Here is a 17,876-nt window from a genome sequence, read left to right on the forward strand (position 1 = left end):
GAGGAGGAGGAGGAGGAGGAGCGAGCCAGAGGTGTGACTAATGTGCCCTTAATAGCCCTTCTCGGCTGGCTTTGTTCTGCTCCGTGTTTCCAGGTGGGAGTCCCTCTCCGGAACGGGATGCTGCTGCAGCCTGACATCAGCTGAGGCTCTTGGACAGCGGGTTTGGTAGTGCTGAGTCGACAGTTGGACCTGATAATCTTAAACTTCTTTTCCAGCCTTAACAGTTCTACAATTCTGTGATTGTAAACATTGTTTGTCTGGTGCATTTCCTGTTACTTGTGCAGCGGTTCTGCTCCCAACAAACATCAGCAGTGGCTGGGAGAGGTCCCCCAGACCTTGTCACCTGGTGTCTTCTCAGTTTGCCAACCTCATGGAAGGGTTCAGTAGGAGGGAAGACCAAAAGCAGAGTTCAGATTTGGTTTCCTGGTCCACTGCAGCCTCAGTTACAAGGTTTGGAGTGATGTCTTTATTTTTTCCCAGTTTCCTGGATGAGCTAAGACGGGGTGGGCTGAGCACTGACATCATCCAGACAGGGCCAAACAGATTTCCAAGGAGAGGAGAGAGCGTGGCAGTGTCCTCTTTAACCCTCTGTCTGGCAGAGGCTGCACAGCTCTACTCTGGGGACCCTGCTGGGTCATTTAGTGCCTTGTTTGGGGCTGAATTATAGGTAAGAAGTTCCTATTCCGAACCTCACTTCTTTGATCTAGACTATTCCAAGCCATGCTGACCAGTGTCTCTAAACTGTCCCTTCTGTAAGGCCCAAAATCCAGGTGTAAGTGTTGTGATGACGATTGGGTTAATTATTTAAATAAGTTTGATTTATGATGGCAAGGTTAAAACCCTGAGAATAAAATCAGTAGGACAGCCCTGAGCATCTGATTAAAACCTCATCCATCCCTTCTCTCTGCCTCCCAACCACCTTTCAGGACATGCCCTTCCTTGATGAAATCTCTCCAGGATTTACTCTCAGGCCATTGGTGCTTATTTTTCCCGGTGCCTTCAGTCCCTGCCGTCTTTTTCCAGCTCTGGTTTCCCAAACCACATCCAGGCTGCTGGATTATGAAGTGGGGAAGTCCGTGTTTCCCACTGAACAGCCCATTCCCAGCGCAGCCATCCAGTTGCTCGGGGTTAGGAAGAGTTTCCCAGGAAGGTGATTAACAAAAAATCGGAGGGTTTGGTTCCGCCTGGAGCTGCCGGCAGGGAGGGGAGGTCTGACGGTGTTGCTGAACTGCAAAAATGCCCTCAGTGATGCCACCCCAAGCTCCCAGAAGATGCCAGTGTGCAAAATAGCAGCTCTGGGATGCACTCCCAGCAACAACCTCCTTACGTCAGCCCTGAGGGATGTGTCAGATCCCGCCCCTTCCCCAGGCACGCACGGTATCAGGGGCTCATCTGCAGCAGGACAGAGCCAACACATCAGCACTGTGCCAAGGCTGGAGTCCCTGCTGATGCAGAAGGGAGATTTGAAGTGTGCAGGTTCGCTTCTCCACGCAGAGACGTCAGTCCTGGTCGTTCCTATCCGTCGTTCGGTCTCGCTGCTGGAGCCTGAACCGCAGGGACAGGTGAAAATTAAACCATGGTGTTGCTGGCTCAAAAAATGTTCCAAGTTTTGGCAACCCCCCTGCAAAAAAAAAAAAAAAAAAAAAAAAGAAAGGCAACAAAACAGAACAAACCACAAAAACCAGATCTTGAGCTGCTTATCTTTTATTCTCTGAGTCACGGGATGTGTGGCGTTCACTCGCTTCTTCAGGGGCAGGTCTGGAGGTGGTTTAAGTTTTTCATGGAATCACAGAATGGTTTGGGTTGGAAGGGACCTTAAAGCTCATCTGGTTCCACCCCTTGCCATGGGCAGGGACACCTTCCACCAGCCCAGGTTGCTCCAACCTGGCCTTGGACACTTCCAGGGATCCAGGGGCAGCCACAGCTTCTCTGGGCAACCTGTGCCAGGGCCTCCCCACCCTCACAGAGAAGAATTCCTTCCCAGTATCCCATCTAACCCTGCTCTCTGGCAGCGGGAAGCCATTCCCTGTGTCCTGGCACTCCAGTTCCTGCTGAACAGCCCCTCTCTGGCCTTCCCTGTAGCGCCTTCAGATCCTGGAAGATGCTGTGAGGTCTCCACACAACCTTTGCTTCTCCCATATATATAGTTCTCCAGGATACATTTATATCCTTGTTCCCTCCCACTACTTTCCATTGGATGCCTCAGTTGGAAGGATGATCCTTGCCATGAATAAGGTCTTGCAGATACTTTACGTGCACAATTCCTTGTCGGGCTGCCGTTGCTGGCGCTGCAGGGCTGTTCCATCTGCAGCCAGCAGAGAGGCCGGGGTGGGCAACTTTAGGAAGCGCCAAAGTTCGGACCTGTGGCTCAGCATTGTGCCAGTCCCTTGTTTGCTCTGGGAAGTGCCCGCAAACACCTCGGGTGTCGTTCCCCTGCCTGCCACCCCGGCGCGTTCCCGGCGTCGCTCAGCTCGGCGCTGCCGCGTCGCCGTCTCCTGCCCCACTTATTAACAGCCAGCTCGTGCCAGGCACAGCAGGCAAACGAGCACCTGCAGTTGCCCTTGTTTTGCAAGCGCAGTTAAAATCACAGGCGAGTCTGCCTGCGTTTCAAAACGTGGAAAAGGCAGGGAGTGTGTGTCTGTGCCCTCCCTCCTCTGCCTGCTGCGCCCTGGCAGCGCTTCTGCAGCAGAGGTGGCACCGAGGCATCACCGCCACCAGCAGCACTCTGGGCACAGGCTCAGGGCCCTCAACAAATCACCCTGTGCTGCTGAGACACCCATCCCACTCACACCAAGGTTTGCCCGCGTGGCTCACGAATGGATTTGCGTTTCTCTCCCTCCTCTTTGTCCCAGCGGAGACTTTTCTTTGTTGCTCTCAGGACAAAAACTCTTTGCTTTGCTCTCCCCAGGGATCCACCAACGTGGTCTACCAAGCCCACCATGTGAGCAGGAGCAAGAGAGGACAAGTCGTGGGTACCAGAGGAGGATTCCGAGGCTGCACCGTTTGGCTGACAGGTATTTTCCTCTGGGTGTGAGAGCGTGGCTGGGAGCTGGGGATCCGGGATCGGCGGGAAACGTCAGCGTTCCTTGGGAGCCGGGAATTGCAAAACCCTCACACGTGGGAAGCGCAGACGCCCGGTGCTGGCGCAGCGAGATGTTCTCCCTGGCAGCTGCCGCCCAGAACTGATGTTTTCATGCATTTCCCAGCTGTTATCGGGCTCCTTTGAACACGTCAGAGGCCCCAAGGGGAGCACTTGTTGTTCCCAAGTGTGCAGCTGAGGAAGCCTTGGCTCGAACCCCAGCCGGTCCTTGGCAGCGAAACGCGCCCAGGGCTGTCCAAAATGCGGATGTTTTCATTCAGGGGCGGTGGGAAGTTCATTGGGACACGCAGGTTTGCTGTGTTTAAGGCAGCACGAGGCAGTCACCTTGTCTGGAGAATAAATGCTCCCAGCCAGTGGCACTGGAAGCAATTCCTTGCGTGTGTTTTGTTGCCCTTCTCCTCTGCTTTGAAATATGAACTCGTTGTTTGGGGATTAGGGGCTGCTGGAAGTGACAGTTGAGTTTCTTATTTCTAATATTTAGACAGCTCTGTCTTTCGCCACTTCTCCAGTTGTTCCTTTGCTTGTTAAATATTGGCATTTTCTTTGATGGAGGATGTTGAAGGACGTGCTTGGGAGGGTTTGTAAAGCCCTTTTGCCTTCCTGTCAGTTTAGGTGGTAGATGTTGGATGAAAACACATTTCTGGCTTGTTCTCCTCTTCAACTTGGATTCAATTTCAAAAAACCTGTCCAAGGGAATTTCTTTCTCTTTTGAGTGTCACAAAAAAAAAAAAATCTTGTGTCTAAAAGGTTTGAGCTTCTCTGCCTTGTGATTATTCTTTGAAATATGCACCTGGAGAAGGAGTGTCTGTGGATGCAGAGGGGCCATTGCTGCTGGGGCCTGTCCCACCCCACACAGTTGCTGCAAGAACCTTTCCTTGGGTTCAGTCTGGAAGAGCAGTTGGTCCTCAGTGGGAACAGAAGGAGGAAGAGGGAGATGCTGAGAGACTTACCCTTCCAAACTTCCCCTGCTTCCTGGTGCCTCTGTGTCCCCCTACATCCCAGCAGGAGGTGCTTCTGCAGCGCTGCTGGGTTGAGCCCCTCCAGACTTTGGGATGTCGCAGCTTTTCTCGTGGCGAGACAAGAGGGGAGGTTTAGGTTGCACATTAGGCAGAAATTCTTTACAGAGAGGATGATCAGGCACTGGAATGGGCTGCCCGGGGAGGTGGTGGATTCTCCATCCCTGGAGATGTTTAAGGTGAGACTGGATGTGGCATCAGTGCCGTGGTCTGGGAACCACGGTGGGATTGGAGCAAGGAAGGGTTGGACTTGATGATCTCAGAGCTCATTTCCAACCCGGCTGATTCTGTGATTCTGCGATTAATAAGGAGGTTGACCCAGGTGTGCTACAAAGATGAATCCAGCTTGCCTTCCTCACTCCTTCCTAAGGCAACTTCAGGCAGAAGGATTTTCGCTGTGAGTGTCCCAGGACACTCTCCCGACCTCAAACCTGACCCTGGCTCCCCTGTCTCCAACAGGCCTTTCTGGAGCCGGCAAGACAACCATCGGCTTTGCCCTGGAGGAGTACTTGGTCTCCCACGGCATCCCTTGCTATTCCCTGGACGGCGACAACGTCCGGCACGGCTTGAACAAGAACCTGGGTTTCTCGGCGGCCGACCGCGAGGAGAACATCCGGCGCATCGCCGAGGTGGCGCGGCTCTTCGCCGACGCCGGGCTCGTCTGCATCACCAGCTTCATCTCCCCCTTCACCAAGGTACCTCCAGGCAGCACGGCCTGCCCTTCCCTGGCCTCCCCGCCCCGATTGTTCCCGGGGAAGAAGGCAGATTCGCTTCCCGGGCGGTGCTTCCTCCCTCTTCCTCCGCCACACAACCGTCAGTTTTGGGAGGGCGGTTTGCCGTGACGTCCTTGCGTGTACTCCGTGGTAAGGGGGGGGTTAAAATCTCCCTGCAGAAGGCAGAAAAGAGGCCCAGAAGCCACGGCCTGTGCTAGAGCTATCTCTGCTCATCTGGATGAAGGTTTGATTGTGGGTTTTTTTTTTTGCTTCCCGAGGGGACCGAGTAGCTGCTGTTATCAAGCTGCTGCAAGCACTTCCTCCTCTCACAGAATCACTAAGGTTGATCACTCAGACCTCTGAGATCATCAAGTCTGTCCAGCTGTTTTCTGACACAGGGCAGATAGTTATTCACAATCTGAAGTTCTGCTGTCCTGCTTCACGAAAAGGTGTTGAGGTTTTGGATGGAAAAAGCTGAAAACAGAACGAACTTGTAGATTTGTACAGGTTTTTTTTTTTTCAAGTATCTGTAAAGAAAAGGAGGGGGAAGGAAGATGAAAGCCCTTATTAGAATTAGTGTAAATGTAATAAATCCGTAACAGAGACAAATTTGCCTGTGTCAAGCTCCAGGACACATCAGGTAGCAGGAAGGGGCTTGCTGCAGTTTGGACACACGGGATTTTCCCACCTGTCTTCTAACAGGATCGTCAAAACGCACGGAAAATTCACGAGGCAGCTGGACTCCCTTTCTTTGAAATCTTTGTGGATGCTCCTTTGAATATCTGTGAAAGCAGAGATGTGAAGGGCCTGTACAAAAAGGCAAGAGCTGGAGAGATCAAAGGTACGTAGAGGAGTGAGGTCTTACTTTGCCTTTACTTTCCAAAGCACTGGACACCTCATTGCACATAGAGGGGGGGTTTCTAAAGGCTCTTTGTGGAGCACAAGAGGATCCTGTTTCCCTAATCTTGCTGTCACAAGTGTCACTTGTCATACCCAGCACGGTTGAACGCCTGCTGGTTGTTTGCACAGCGTTGTTGTTGGCTCTGGGGCGGCGAGTGCTGCGTTAAATAAATTTAATTTGGGGTTTCATTGTCCGTAGGGTTCACGGGGATTGACTCGGAGTACGAGAAACCCGAAGCTCCCGAGCTGGTGCTGAAAACGAACGTTGCATCAGTGTCTGAATGTATCCAGCAGGTTGTGGAGCTCCTCCAAGCACAGGTAGGTCATTTTTATGTCTCAGATTTGGAATCTTGCTGTGGGACACGGGCTTTCTGATGTGTACATAAAAACCAGCGTGTGTCTTACAGGTGCTGTCTCTTCTCTGTCTTTCAGAATATCGTTCCTCGGGGCTCAATTAAGGATGTTCTTGAGCTGTTTGTGCCTGAAAATAAGCTCAGCAGTGTCCGAGCTGAGGCAGAGAAGCTGCCATCCGTGGAGATCACTAAGGTACTATTGTGGGTTCTGGCATTCTTTAGCTGATCCAAGGGTAGAAGCTTCCAGGAGAGTGTTGCCAGAGGGGCCTGTGTTCCTGTGATGGTGATGGCCACGTCCTTTTCTGGCCGTGGTTTATGGTGAGCTGAGGTGTGATCCTGACCCTCAGCTGTTTTCTGCTCTGTGCTGTTGAAAGTGAGTCCCCTTTTAATAACAGCCCCACAAGTTCACACTGACAAGTTGGATATTAGGAAGAAATCGTTCCCTGTGAGGGTGGGGAGGCCCTGGCACAGGTTGCCCAGAGAAGCTGTGGCTGCCCCTGGATCCCTGGAAGTGTCCAAGGCCAGGTGGGACGGGGCTTGGAGCAACCTGGGAGAGTGGAAGGTGTCCCTGCGCATGGCAGGGGGCTGGAGCTTTAAGGTCCCTTCCAACCCAACCCACTCTGTGACTCTAAAGGAGCGTGACAGGAGTGCCCTGTGGGTTTGTTTTGCAGCTGGATCTGCAGTGGGTGCAGGTGCTGAGCGAAGGCTGGGCCACCCCGCTGAAGGGCTTCATGCGCGAGGCAGAGTACCTGCAAGTGCTCCACTTTGGCACCCTGCTCAACGGTATGGATCCCCCCTCCCTGCAGGAATGCTGGCCGGGAAGCCACTGTGGGATGGGATTCCCGCCCCACGGAGGTGGTTTCCTCTCTTGTGTTAAGGTGGCCGAGGTCGCCGTGCTGTGGGCACGGCCCTGGCTCCCAGCTCTGACCACCCTTCAGGCATTTTGGGAACCCTTGGGTAGCCCTTTCCACCTTATTTACACCAGGGTAAATAGAGCTGAATCCCCAAGGCCAGGCTGAGCTTGGAGGTGGGAGGAGAAGGCACCTCTTCCTTGGAAACAGGAGCAGAGCCTGATTTCTCTCCCCCCACCCCACTTTCCTGCTTATCCGCTACAAATTGGATAACTTGAGACGATCCAGATTTCCTTATCCATTAGCAGCGTGTGCTCCATCCCTGGAAAAGGCAAGGAGCGCTCAGGCAACCATCACCCACAGCCTGAGAGAGGGGCATAGGTGTTCCCATCCCGTTTCTCAGCTGCAGATGCTGTCACTGTGACTGCACTTAGGGGCTTTGTGGAGCTGGTAGTGACCTCTGCCCGCAGGAATCTGGGATCTTGGCGAGCCTTTGAGCCTTTGGCCTTCCCTCCAGAAGTTCCCATGGTGGGCTGGGGCAGTGACTCGCTGCTGTTGTCAGGGTTTGGGCACCGTGCAGCAGAGGCAGAGCCCAGCACTGCTCCCTTTGGACTGTCTGGGTGGGGGCTTCTGCTCTCAGGCACATCATAGCCTTTCACCTCCTTCCCAGGGCGCAGGCAGCGTTCAGAAAGCACATGGCCCTGTTATCAGAGCCTGCTCTGTGGTCTTTGAGCCGCCTGCTGTGCCTGACGAGGTCGCAGAGGTGCCCCTTGATGACCACGTTGCTTCAGAGCTCCGTACTTTGCGCCGGAGGCTCGTCTGGTTTTGGGGGTGCCCTCCCCCGCCTCCCCTGCAGGCGTCACTGAGCAGAGCTCCTCTGAGGTTTGTGGGTGTATGTTCAGGATCTGTGGAGCTCCGTGGGGTCAGGGACAAAGGCGGGACAGCAGCTTTGCAAGTGGGGATGAACTCCTCCGAGCGAGCTCTTTGTGGCAGAGAGCATCAACCCGGTCCCTGGGCCACCTCGTCTCCATGGAGGTCTCCAAGCTCGACATCTGCATGGGCAGGCCCTCAGGGTGACATTTGGACAGGAGGGAGAACATCCCAGGTGCTCCTGGATGAGCTTCAGGAAATGGTGGAAGGTTCCACCTCGTGGTGCTGGGAACTGCACTGGCTAAGAGAGGTTTGAGGCTGGTCCTTCCAGTGTCAGTCCAGCCCTTTTGCCCTGGGGTGTGAGGGAGTTTTCAGCAGCTCCAGCAACGGTTTTGGGGGACTTATTCAAGTTAATGCTCCGCTTGCTCAGCCTTGGGGCAGTAAATCCCACCTTGACATCCCAGTGGCTGGATGGATGGTGAGCTTGGCAGCCACCGGGGAGGGAGGGAGGTGGATCTGCAGGAGGGCTGTGGGGTCTGCAGTGCTCTGCCCTCTCTCTGCTCCAGCAGTGCCTGGCTGCCAGGAGGGGGTGACAGTGGCAGCAGAGCTTTTGTGGCCACTGTGACCCGTGTGGGGATGGGTGGGCACCACAGAAGTTGGGGTGGCACCCTGGAGGGCCACAACCACACCGTCAGGCCCGTGCTCGGGTGGTGCCCGGCTGAGGTTTTAAAAGCTTTGGTTCTTGCAATGGTTTCTGTAAGGTGCCTGTGAGTGTTAATTATCTTAATTATCTTAATTGTGTTTGTGTTCTCGCAGGAAAGAGTCCCTTGGTAGCTGGTATGTATGTAACTGTCCTTAGGCTGAGCGCAAATTACTGCAATTGAGATTTTTTTTTTTTTTTGCTATAATTTTTTGAGATTTATTTAAAAAACAACAACAACAACAACAAAAAAACCACCCCCCAAAATTAAATTCTTAAGTCTAGACACAACTGTGGCCTGGTTATGATCCACATGGCCTGAGACATGCCATGTCCTCCAGACCACAAAAATCCCAGTCGTGCAGTTTTGTGATTACCATCCATCGCTGGGGTGATCTTTTGTTCAATCTCCATCTTGCATTTGGAAATAGAGCCTGAAGAGCCTCCCTTTCAGCATCACTGGTTGGTTTCATAATCCAGCTGTTTGTTTTTCCCGTGCTGACTTCATTGACTGATCGCTGTTAATGTGATTTAAATGTATGAAGTTGATATTGATTGGATCCCATGTGACTGCAATTCTGATTATTCGTGGAAATTGCTGCCTGGCAGACGAATGATACCCGGTTGTGAATTAAAAGCAAGTGCAAATATTTTAATAAGGATTAAAAAAAAATCTACAACCCAGTCAAAATGCTCAAATTAAGACTCTCAGGGGTCCAAACTGATTTCAGTCGGATCAGAACCAAGTGAATCAGTGATTTGTTTGTGACTGGGAGCTCATGGGGAGGGACTGATTCTTCTGGATTAACACTGGAATTATCCTAGGAGGAATGGGAGGACTGGGACATTGAAGAATGGGGATAAAACCAACATGATTTCAAGGTGTTTAGGGACAACACCAAAATCAGGGACTGCATGTGCAAGTCTAGACTTGCTGTGTCCACCCAGATTAAAAAGGGACAAGTGCAGAGATATCAAGCAGGAGGAGTAGCAGTACAGAGATATCAGTACAGAAAAAAACCCCAAGGAAACCAAGTGTGGTGGTGTTATCCCTGCTGGAAGAGGCAGCTCAGGAGGTGTGCAGGGAACGGGGTGCTGCAGGGAACACCGTGTCCATGGAGGTGGTTCTCTGGAGGAGGACGAGGCAGGGCTGACACCCAGGGCTGCGTTTCCCAAGCACGTTCACACTCATTAACTTCACAGCTAATGGAAAAGAACCAGGGAAAGAGCGGGAGTGCAGGAAGCAATGAGATGCTCCAGGTGTCTTGGAGACATCTGTGTCCCTGGGATAAGGAGCTTTTGGATCCCGCCGAGGTCACACCTTACCGGCAGCGCCGAAGGGAAACCGGCGCGATGACCGAACTCGCGCAGAAACCTCCTCTCTCCGTGTTTCCGATTCCCGGGGCTGGAGGATGGTGAAGTTGTGCCCTTCTCTTGGCAGATGGCGTGGTGAACCTGAGCATCCCCATCGTGCTGCCGGTGTCCTCGGGGGACAAGCAGCGGCTGGAGGGCTGCGAGGCGCTGGTGCTCAGCTACCAGGGCCGCAGGGTGGCCGTGCTCAGGAGCCCCGAGTTCTTCGAGCACAGGAAGGAGGAGCGCTGTGCCCGTGTCTGGGGCACCACCTGCCCCAGGCACCCCCACATCCAGGTAAGCTTTGTCCCCCTGCTGCCCCCAGGAAGCCTGGCTGGGGTGGCAAAACCGGGTTTTGAGGGCCGTGGGTTTCCTGCTTGCCCAGCTCCTCGCTGGGAATCATCACATCCTGAGCAGGCAGGACTGAGGAGCTGGACTCGATGGTTCTGCTGGGTCCCTTTCATCTCAGAATATTCTGTGAAATTTTAGGCTAAGGAGTCAGTGCTCCTCAATTTGGCTGTTCTGTGCAGGCAGCCAACAGGGGTGTCGTGTTTTTACAGCTCCTCTCTTCCCACTTGCTCTCTGGCAGTACAAGGAGTTTCATCCCTCACAGAAGGGGAGAGCTCTGGGTGCCACCCAGTGACTTGAGCTGTCAAAACTTGTGACTCTGCCTAAAAAGGCTAAAGCTGTGTTAGTTCTTTCCCCCTCCCTTGAAACACCTCTTGGAATGAGTCAGCAGCAGGTGTTCACCGTGCAACAGGCGTATTCCCAGGAGGAAGGAGCAAAGGGTGAGGTGGAGGAAGGTCTTGTGCCATACCTTGTACACTCCTGGCTGCCAGAGTGCAGCACCCAGCTGGGTGCAGTGGTGGGGACTGGGTGGCTGGCATGTGGTCACTGCAACGAGGTTTTTCACCTACAACAGTGCTAAAGGGCAAGGGAAGATCACCCTGCCAGCAGAGTGAAGCCTAAAGCTTTTCAAAGGAGACTGGGAGAGGGAAAAGGAGGTACTTGCTGCCCCCTCTGCCCTGCATGTGTGTGTGTGTGTGTGTAATCCACAGATGGTGATGGAGAGTGGAGACTGGCTGGTTGGTGGAGACCTCCATGTCCTGGAGAAGATCAAGTGGGACGATGGGCTGGACCAGTACCGCCTGACACCACGGGCTCTGAAGCAGAAGTTCAGGGAGATGAACGCTGGTGAGTGCCCCGGGCTGGCACTGGGGGCACGGCTGTCCCTGCCCCAGCTGGCACCGGCAGGGTGGTGTGATCCGTGGGGACGCGCTCCCAAACTCGCAGCACTTGCCAGGTTGCTTGCGGATACTCCCAAAATGGGGCTGTTCCGGTGGGGTTGAGCAGTAAGAGGCACGGAAAGCGGGGCAGGGTCTCTGTGGTTAAAGATGGTGCTTGTGATGGGCTGGGCAGCGCAGCGTCCTCCCTGGCAGGTCAGAGCCTCCCTGTCTGCACTGACAGGGCTGGCCTTCACACGTGGGGACAGCTCAGGTGTCTTCTCCTAGGGGCTACCCCACAGAATCACAAGAGTGGTTTGGGTTGGAAGAGACCCAAAGGATCATCTCATTCCAGCCCCCTGCCATGGGCAGGGACACACCTTCCCCTAGTCCAGGTTGCTCCGAGCCCCGTCCAGCCTGGTCCCAGCAGGCCGGCAGAATTCAGACACCCACCCTGGCTTTGGGGAGAGCGTTGGCCTTCCTGAAGGTGCCACTGAGCTTGGCAAGTCACTTGGGAAGTTGGGGAACTTGCTGGAGGTGTCTGTCCACCTACAAACGTTACAGGAGGGCTGAACATTATAGGACTGAAACCAGCCCCAAAGGAAGGGCGTGTAATGAGAACAACCTTGGCAGAGCCACAGATCTGCGTGAAACACTCACCTGAGGTATTTAAGGCCTCACTCGTGCGGGGGCAGGACACTCTCATGACTCTGTGTGGAAATGCCAGCTGTGTAAAACGAAGCCAGGGGGCCCTGAGGGTCGGTGCCAGCCCCGTGACCCTCCGCGTCCTTCCCTTCCAGACGCCGTCTTTGCGTTCCAGCTGCGCAACCCCGTCCACAACGGGCACGCCCTGCTCATGCAGGACACGCGGCGCCAGCTCCTCGAGAGGGGCTACAAGAACCCTGTGCTCCTCCTGCACCCCCTGGGGGGGTGGACCAAGGATGATGACGTGCCGCTGGAGTGGCGGATGAAGCAGCACGCGGCCGTGCTGGAGGAGCAGGTCCTGGACCCCAAGTCGACCATCGTGGCCATCTTCCCCTCTCCCATGCTCTACGCTGGCCCCACGGAGGTAACGGAGCCCTTGGCTGCTCCCTGGGGCAGGGTGTGCTGGGGGTTCTGCTGCCAACCCGCCCCTGCAGCTCCGGGAAGTCCCAGGAGGGGAGTTGTAGCCGTTCCCTCCACAGTTCCCCCCTGCACTTGCTGCCCCAGCTGTGTCCCTGCAGAGCTCGGCTCTGTGGGTTCCCATCCCCTCACTTGGGGATGAGGGGTAGAAACAAGATTTCCCCTTTTCCTGTCGAGCAGGGACGTTCATTTTCCCCCCCACCACCCCCCGTGGTTTCCCTGCCATCCCTAAATCAGTGAGACCAAAGGAGTCAGTGCTGGACCTGCCCTGAGGGAGGAGGGGAGGGATGGCCGTGTGGTGGGCACCGCCTTTGCACATTCAGGGTTCAAACTGCGGCCTCCATTTGCCGCCAGATTGGAACAAACCCCGTTCCCATGCCCAGTGTTTCCCTGGAAATACGTGTCCTTAGGAGAACTGTGGCTGCATCAGGCCCAAGCAGCAGAAGATGTGCCTGGGTGGCACAAACCCGCAGCCAGGCTGCTGACACATCTCCTTCCTTCCTTCCTTCCTTCCTTCCTGCCTGCGTGAGGACAGCCAGGAGCTCTCTGGCAGCCCGGGCTGGGTGGCCCCGTTGCTGCCCAGCCCTCAGCCTTGTGTCCCCACCCTCCCCGTGCAGGTGCAGTGGCACTGCCGAGCTCGGATGATCGCGGGCGCCAACTTCTACATCGTGGGGCGCGATCCCGCGGGAATGCCGCACCCCGACACCAAGAAGGACCTCTACGAGCCCACGCACGGCGGGAAGGTGCTCAGCATGGCCCCGGGGCTCACCTCGGTGGAGATCATCCCCTTCAGGGTGGCCGCCTACAACAAGCTGAAAAGGGCCATGGATTTTTATGACCCCAAAAGGTAATGGTGGCGGCGTTGCGGTTCCTTCGGCCCCTTCCCCCACAGCACGGGGGGTTTTGTGGTCACCGGGACAGAGGGAAAACCCTTGGTGTTCCTCCTAAGGAGAGGAGTGAGGGGGCAGAACCTGGGGAAAAACCCCTGGAATTATCCCCCACTGAGGGCTGTCGCCAGGTCAAGGATGGCTCATGTGGAACTAAAGGTGCCACAGGGAGGATGAGCAGCACAGTCTGGGGACTGAGTGGCGGGAGAAACGCAGCCTCTCCATGCTGGGAACTGTGCTGTGGATGCTCCAGCTCCCCTTGGTCGAGGATGACTTTGGCCAGCTGTGCTGATGTCGCTGGCCTCTGTTTTGCACAGGCACGACGACTTCGACTTCATCTCAGGAACCCGCATGAGGAAACTCGCTCGGGAAGGTGAAAACCCACCGGACGGCTTCATGGCCCCCAAAGCCTGGAAAGTCCTCACCACCTACTACCAGTCACTGGAAAAGAAGAATTAACGCTTCTCCTCCTCCTCCTCCCCAGAAATTCTTGTATTAAGAGTGAGCAATGATTGATTGATTCCCTATGACACTGATCAGTTACTTGGCATTTCCAGTGCTCTGACCGAGGGATTTTCCCACCCGGGTCAGGGTGGTTTTTACTAATCAGCAATACTTCGAGCCTGGTCCTTCCCCCCTTGAAGCTGCTGGGAGCGTCCTTGTGGAGCTGGAAGGGAAGGGCAGCAGGTCCTTCATTCACTCCCAGCTCATCCTGGTGGCAGGAAGCCCAGCACAGCCTCCAGGTGGGCCACACGGATATTTTGGAGCTTTCCCCCCCGAGATGGGGCCTCGGCACCGGGATAAATCCTGCCTGTCCCCTGCGTGGGGCAGGGATGAAGAAGTGCCTTCCCAGTGCCTCTCTGCTGACGAGGCAGGAGCAGGTGCTGAAGCGAGGAGCGGATCCAGTCACCGCCCTCCAGGTTGTGCCTTAGACAATTGTCCCTAAAAAACAGCGGAATCTTTTTAATGCCCTTTCTTAAAAGGATTTTTTACAATCAGCCTTGACCACCACCACCAGTTCCTCGTGGCCGAGCCAGTTGCTCACTGTCATTCCTTGCTTCCTCCTGCTGGACCTCTCTGGTCCAACAAAACCCAGGCTGAGCATTCCTGGTGCTCTGGGTCCAGTTCTCCATGGGGACTGTGACATTGGTGCTCCCTGTGCTCACAACCTGGCAGGAAAAGCAGGCCTGGGAGGCACCTGAGACCTCTCAGAAAGCAAGAATTTGGATGTGCCAGCAGAGGACAGTCTCTTGTTACTCCAGCCACCTGAATTCGTGATTTTTATACCTGTCCTCCCTTAGTAGCTGCCCCAGATCCGGTCAGGATGTGTTCCCTAGGAACAGGGACCAGCATTCCCCTCTTGTTGTGCTTCAGTGTTAATTCCAAACGGATCCACGTCCAGCAAAACCAACCAGCTTGCCAGGGTAGGGAGTGACAGCACCAGCTCGGAGCTGCTCTGCTGGGGCCATGGCACAGCGTCCAGGCCTTGGGATAAGGTGGAAAACACCCTCTCCCCCCAAAAAAAAATGCTGGGTTTTAAAGTAATTTTTATAAAGTCTTTGGAGCAAAGAGCCCAAAGCTTGTGTTATAGCCCAAGGAAATGCTGCAGCCTCCGTGGTGGGAGCTGACAGCACCTCAGCACCTCATCTGCTCAGGCCCTCTGGCAGGGACCTGGAAGCCAAAAGCAAGATTCCCACTTCGGATTTTTAAGGAGTGAAGTGGCGCTGTTGCTGCTCATCTCATCAAACAATCCAGCGTTAAAAAACCCTCTGTGGTAAATCCAGGTGGTTACAGCAAACACAGCTGTTGTATTGTCCTGTTAAACCAGCGTAGTGTCCTGATTACCTCTGATTCCAGTATGAGGGCTGGGGCTTTTATAGTGTATTTATTGAAGACATGAGACTGGAATTTGTACTTCAGCTGATGGCATCTCATGATTTAATATATTCTGAACTCGCTGCTCTGCTACGAAACCCTCACTTTTAGTACAAATAAATATTTATACACGTAAGGAGCTCTCACTTGGATTTTTTTCTGGGGGAGAGACTTCGCTTTGCATCTCGGAGACTCCATGCAGTTTGAGCAGCTGGCCCTGGAGGTGTGGGAGAGGGATGAGGCTCATCCCCACCTCTGAGGAGAGGCAGGATCAGAGGGGGAGGATTGGACCAAACCGCTGGAGCCACGGGATGGAAGCGGCCACGTTCCTGCAGGACAAACCACGCTGCTCCCCCAGCCATTCTAGCAGGGCTTGAGCTTTGACAAGAAGGACTCCTGAGGCGGCAGCAAGAGTAGACAAGTCTGGAAAAGTTCTAGGAGAAGTGGGAATTGCAGTTCAGCTGCAGTAACTGCCTTCAGGGGCAATTGGAAATAACTCCTCGTGCCTCTTCAGTCAGCCCGTGGTGATACGGGCACGAGGAGAAGGCAAGATCCAGCCATGCCAAGAGCCAGGATTTTGGAAAAACAGGCAGATCAGAGCTCAGCCAGAGGCTGTCCCGGCACCTGCCAACAGCCCAGGGTTTGTTCCTGCTCTCCTGCCCTCAGTGGGATATTAAAAACTCCCCTGAGGATACACTTTACACTCAATTAACACCAATTAAGACCTGTCTGCGCTGGGTCTTTACCAAATAGGAAGCAGCCTGAAAAAAAGGGTTGGAGGTGCAGGAGGAGCTTCCCAGCCCAGCATTTCTCAGGTGTAACAATCCTGGAGAGGGGCTGGAAAAGTGTCAGGACAGGCATGGAACACGTGGATCAGCTGGAGCACCTGGCACAGGCATCATTTCAACCTTGTGAGAAACCAGATCCTGGTAAGCAGCACAGTTTGCAGGTTTAATTCTAAGGTGGATCATAGAATTGTGGAATGGTTTGGGCTGGAAGGGACCTTACAGACCGTCCAGTGCCACCCCCTGCCACGGGCAGGGACACCTCCCACTAGCCCAGGTGGCTCCAAGCCCTGTCCAGCCTGGCCTTGGACACTTCCAGGAATCCAGGGGCAGCCACAGCTTCTCTGGGCAACCTGTGCCAGGGCCTGCCCTCCCTCACAGGGAACAATTTCTTCCCAATATCCCATCTGGCAGTGGGAAGCCATTCCCCCTTATCCTGTCCCTCCAGGCCCTTAGAAATATTCTCTCTCCATCTTTCCTCTCGACCCCTTCAGGTCCTGGAAGGCCACAGTTGGGTCACCCCAAAGCTTCTCCTCTCCAGGCTGAACAATCCCAGCTCTCCCAGCCTTTCCCCACAGCAGAGCTGCTCCATCCTCTGATCCTCTTGGTTCCTCCTCTGGACTGGCTCCCTGAACCCAGAGCCAGCTCTGTCACCCATCCCCGCCCTCGGTCCCAGCACTAACATGACAGGGCAGGATTAGCATCCCACATCCCAGGCTTTTCCCATTTCCATAGCCCAGCATTTCTGCCATGCCTGATTTCATGCACCCCTGTGTGAGAGCAATGTGCATCTCCCCTTGTTTTTTTTTTTGGATACAAGAAAAGGAGTCTAAGCAATTCTTTGGTTCCTTTTAAACCGCCCTCCCTCCTCATTTGGTTTCAAGATGAAATTGGGTCAAGCTCAGCCCTGCTGCATCCCCAGCCCAGCGTTCCAGGAAGCAGCAGGGAGCGAGCTGTGCTGGATGGACACTGTCAGCAGCCCCCACACTGGGTGATGATGGCAGGGCTCCAGCCCTCTTGATTTCACTTTATTTCACTTCGCAGTGCGTTCGCTTTTACATCATTCTCCGCTTCCAACGCCTCCCCTCCCCTCCCAGGCAGCAGAGCTGGGACACAACACTCCACCCCAGGGGTTGGAAACGATTCCCTTTACAGATTGGTGTTCAATTAGTGCACAGTTCGTCAAATCAGACAGAGAAAAATTAAGTCCTTGAGTATCTCTGACAAAAAAAAACTTCACCAAAGCACTTCTGCCACTCGCACTGGCAAGCCCTCAGAACGTGAACTCACCAGAACTGTTACCAACAAGCACAGCACGTTGCTAAATCACATTTAAAAGCCTAAAGCCCTTCCTCTCCTCTTCAGTGCCCGGATCCAAGCACGTGACAGAGCCAAACACCACACAGTGTGTCCCCCTGTGTGTCACAGCTGTGACACCTCACGCTGTGGAGCCACACTGGGGCCTCCAGAGGAGACTGAGAAAGCAGCAAGTCCTCAGTACAAAGCACAGGAGCTCAGGAAGCCACGGCCCCAGAGAGCTGGGAGAGACCGGGCAAGGTTCTACTCTAAATGCTCACATCAAGGGAAAAACCCAAAAATAAAACCAGCGTCCATTTTAAAAAAAAAGCAGAATTCATACAAAATTAAAAGTGTTCAAACATTTGTACAGGGGAGTTTTGCTATCTTTACTAAATGGCACCGGATTTCAAGTGGTCACGTGACAGAGAAATCAGTAGCATTTCCGAGTTTGCTTTGTTTCTAGAAGCAGTTTCTATCATCTTGGTATTTGCTGCTAAAAGGTAGAAGTGAACTGAGTACCGAGGAAACCTTTCATCTACACATCTCCTCATTTGGTTTGCTTCAGTTAAGTAGAAAAAGATTTTTCCATACTCAAGTTATCTACAGATTATGTCTATATATATATATATATATATATATATTAAAAAAAAAAAAGGGGGTGTGGGTATTTACACAGGTCACAGTTACACACAGCCCTGCCATGGATTGGCCCCCTCACCCCGGTGCCCCCGTGTCCCACCTGCTGGAAGGCTCCTCAGTGGATCAGCGTGGGACAACACTCTCGGGCTGGGCTCAAGTCTCATGATCTCCCCGCTGCACTCCCAGTGGCGCG

General features: G+C 54.0%; 2 protein-coding genes across 3 annotated transcripts in view; both read left to right on the plus strand.

Annotated features, from left to right (window-relative positions):
- The window catches only part of MINPP1 (multiple inositol-polyphosphate phosphatase 1), a 37,632-nt gene extending 34,648 nt beyond the window's left edge, over positions 1–2,984 (plus strand). The window contains exon 6 of the transcript XR_003573753.1: positions 2,909–2,984. The gene's annotated coding sequence lies outside the window, so the exon portion shown is untranslated. The remainder of the gene's footprint in view (positions 1–2,908) is intronic.
- Positions 1–13,852, plus strand: part of PAPSS2 (3'-phosphoadenosine 5'-phosphosulfate synthase 2) — a 23,678-nt gene extending 9,826 nt beyond the window's left edge. Inside the window, exons 2-13 of one of the 2 annotated variants that reach the window (XM_027905985.1) lie at positions 2,909–3,014; positions 4,576–4,811; positions 5,532–5,670; positions 5,929–6,047; positions 6,162–6,275; positions 6,754–6,865; positions 8,620–8,640; positions 9,945–10,150; positions 10,912–11,047; positions 11,877–12,145; positions 12,816–13,045; positions 13,403–13,852. In XM_027905985.1, coding sequence (XP_027761786.1) covers positions 2,909–3,014; positions 4,576–4,811; positions 5,532–5,670; positions 5,929–6,047; positions 6,162–6,275; positions 6,754–6,865; positions 8,620–8,640; positions 9,945–10,150; positions 10,912–11,047; positions 11,877–12,145; positions 12,816–13,045; positions 13,403–13,544 — 1,830 coding nt within the window. In that variant the 3' untranslated portion in view covers positions 13,545–13,852. The remainder of the gene's footprint in view (positions 1–2,908; positions 3,015–4,575; positions 4,812–5,531; positions 5,671–5,928; positions 6,048–6,161; positions 6,276–6,753; positions 6,866–8,619; positions 8,641–9,944; positions 10,151–10,911; positions 11,048–11,876; positions 12,146–12,815; positions 13,046–13,402) is intronic. The other variant, XM_027905986.1, reaches the window with a different exon arrangement.
- The last annotated feature ends 4,024 nt before the right edge of the window (positions 13,853–17,876 follow it).

Source organism: Empidonax traillii, unplaced genomic scaffold (genome assembly GCF_003031625.1).
Source record: "Empidonax traillii isolate 1590-97213 ecotype Southwest subspecies unplaced genomic scaffold, ASM303162v1 scaffold1230:size172535, whole genome shotgun sequence".
NCBI classification, from domain to species: Eukaryota; Metazoa; Chordata; class Aves; order Passeriformes; family Tyrannidae; genus Empidonax; species Empidonax traillii.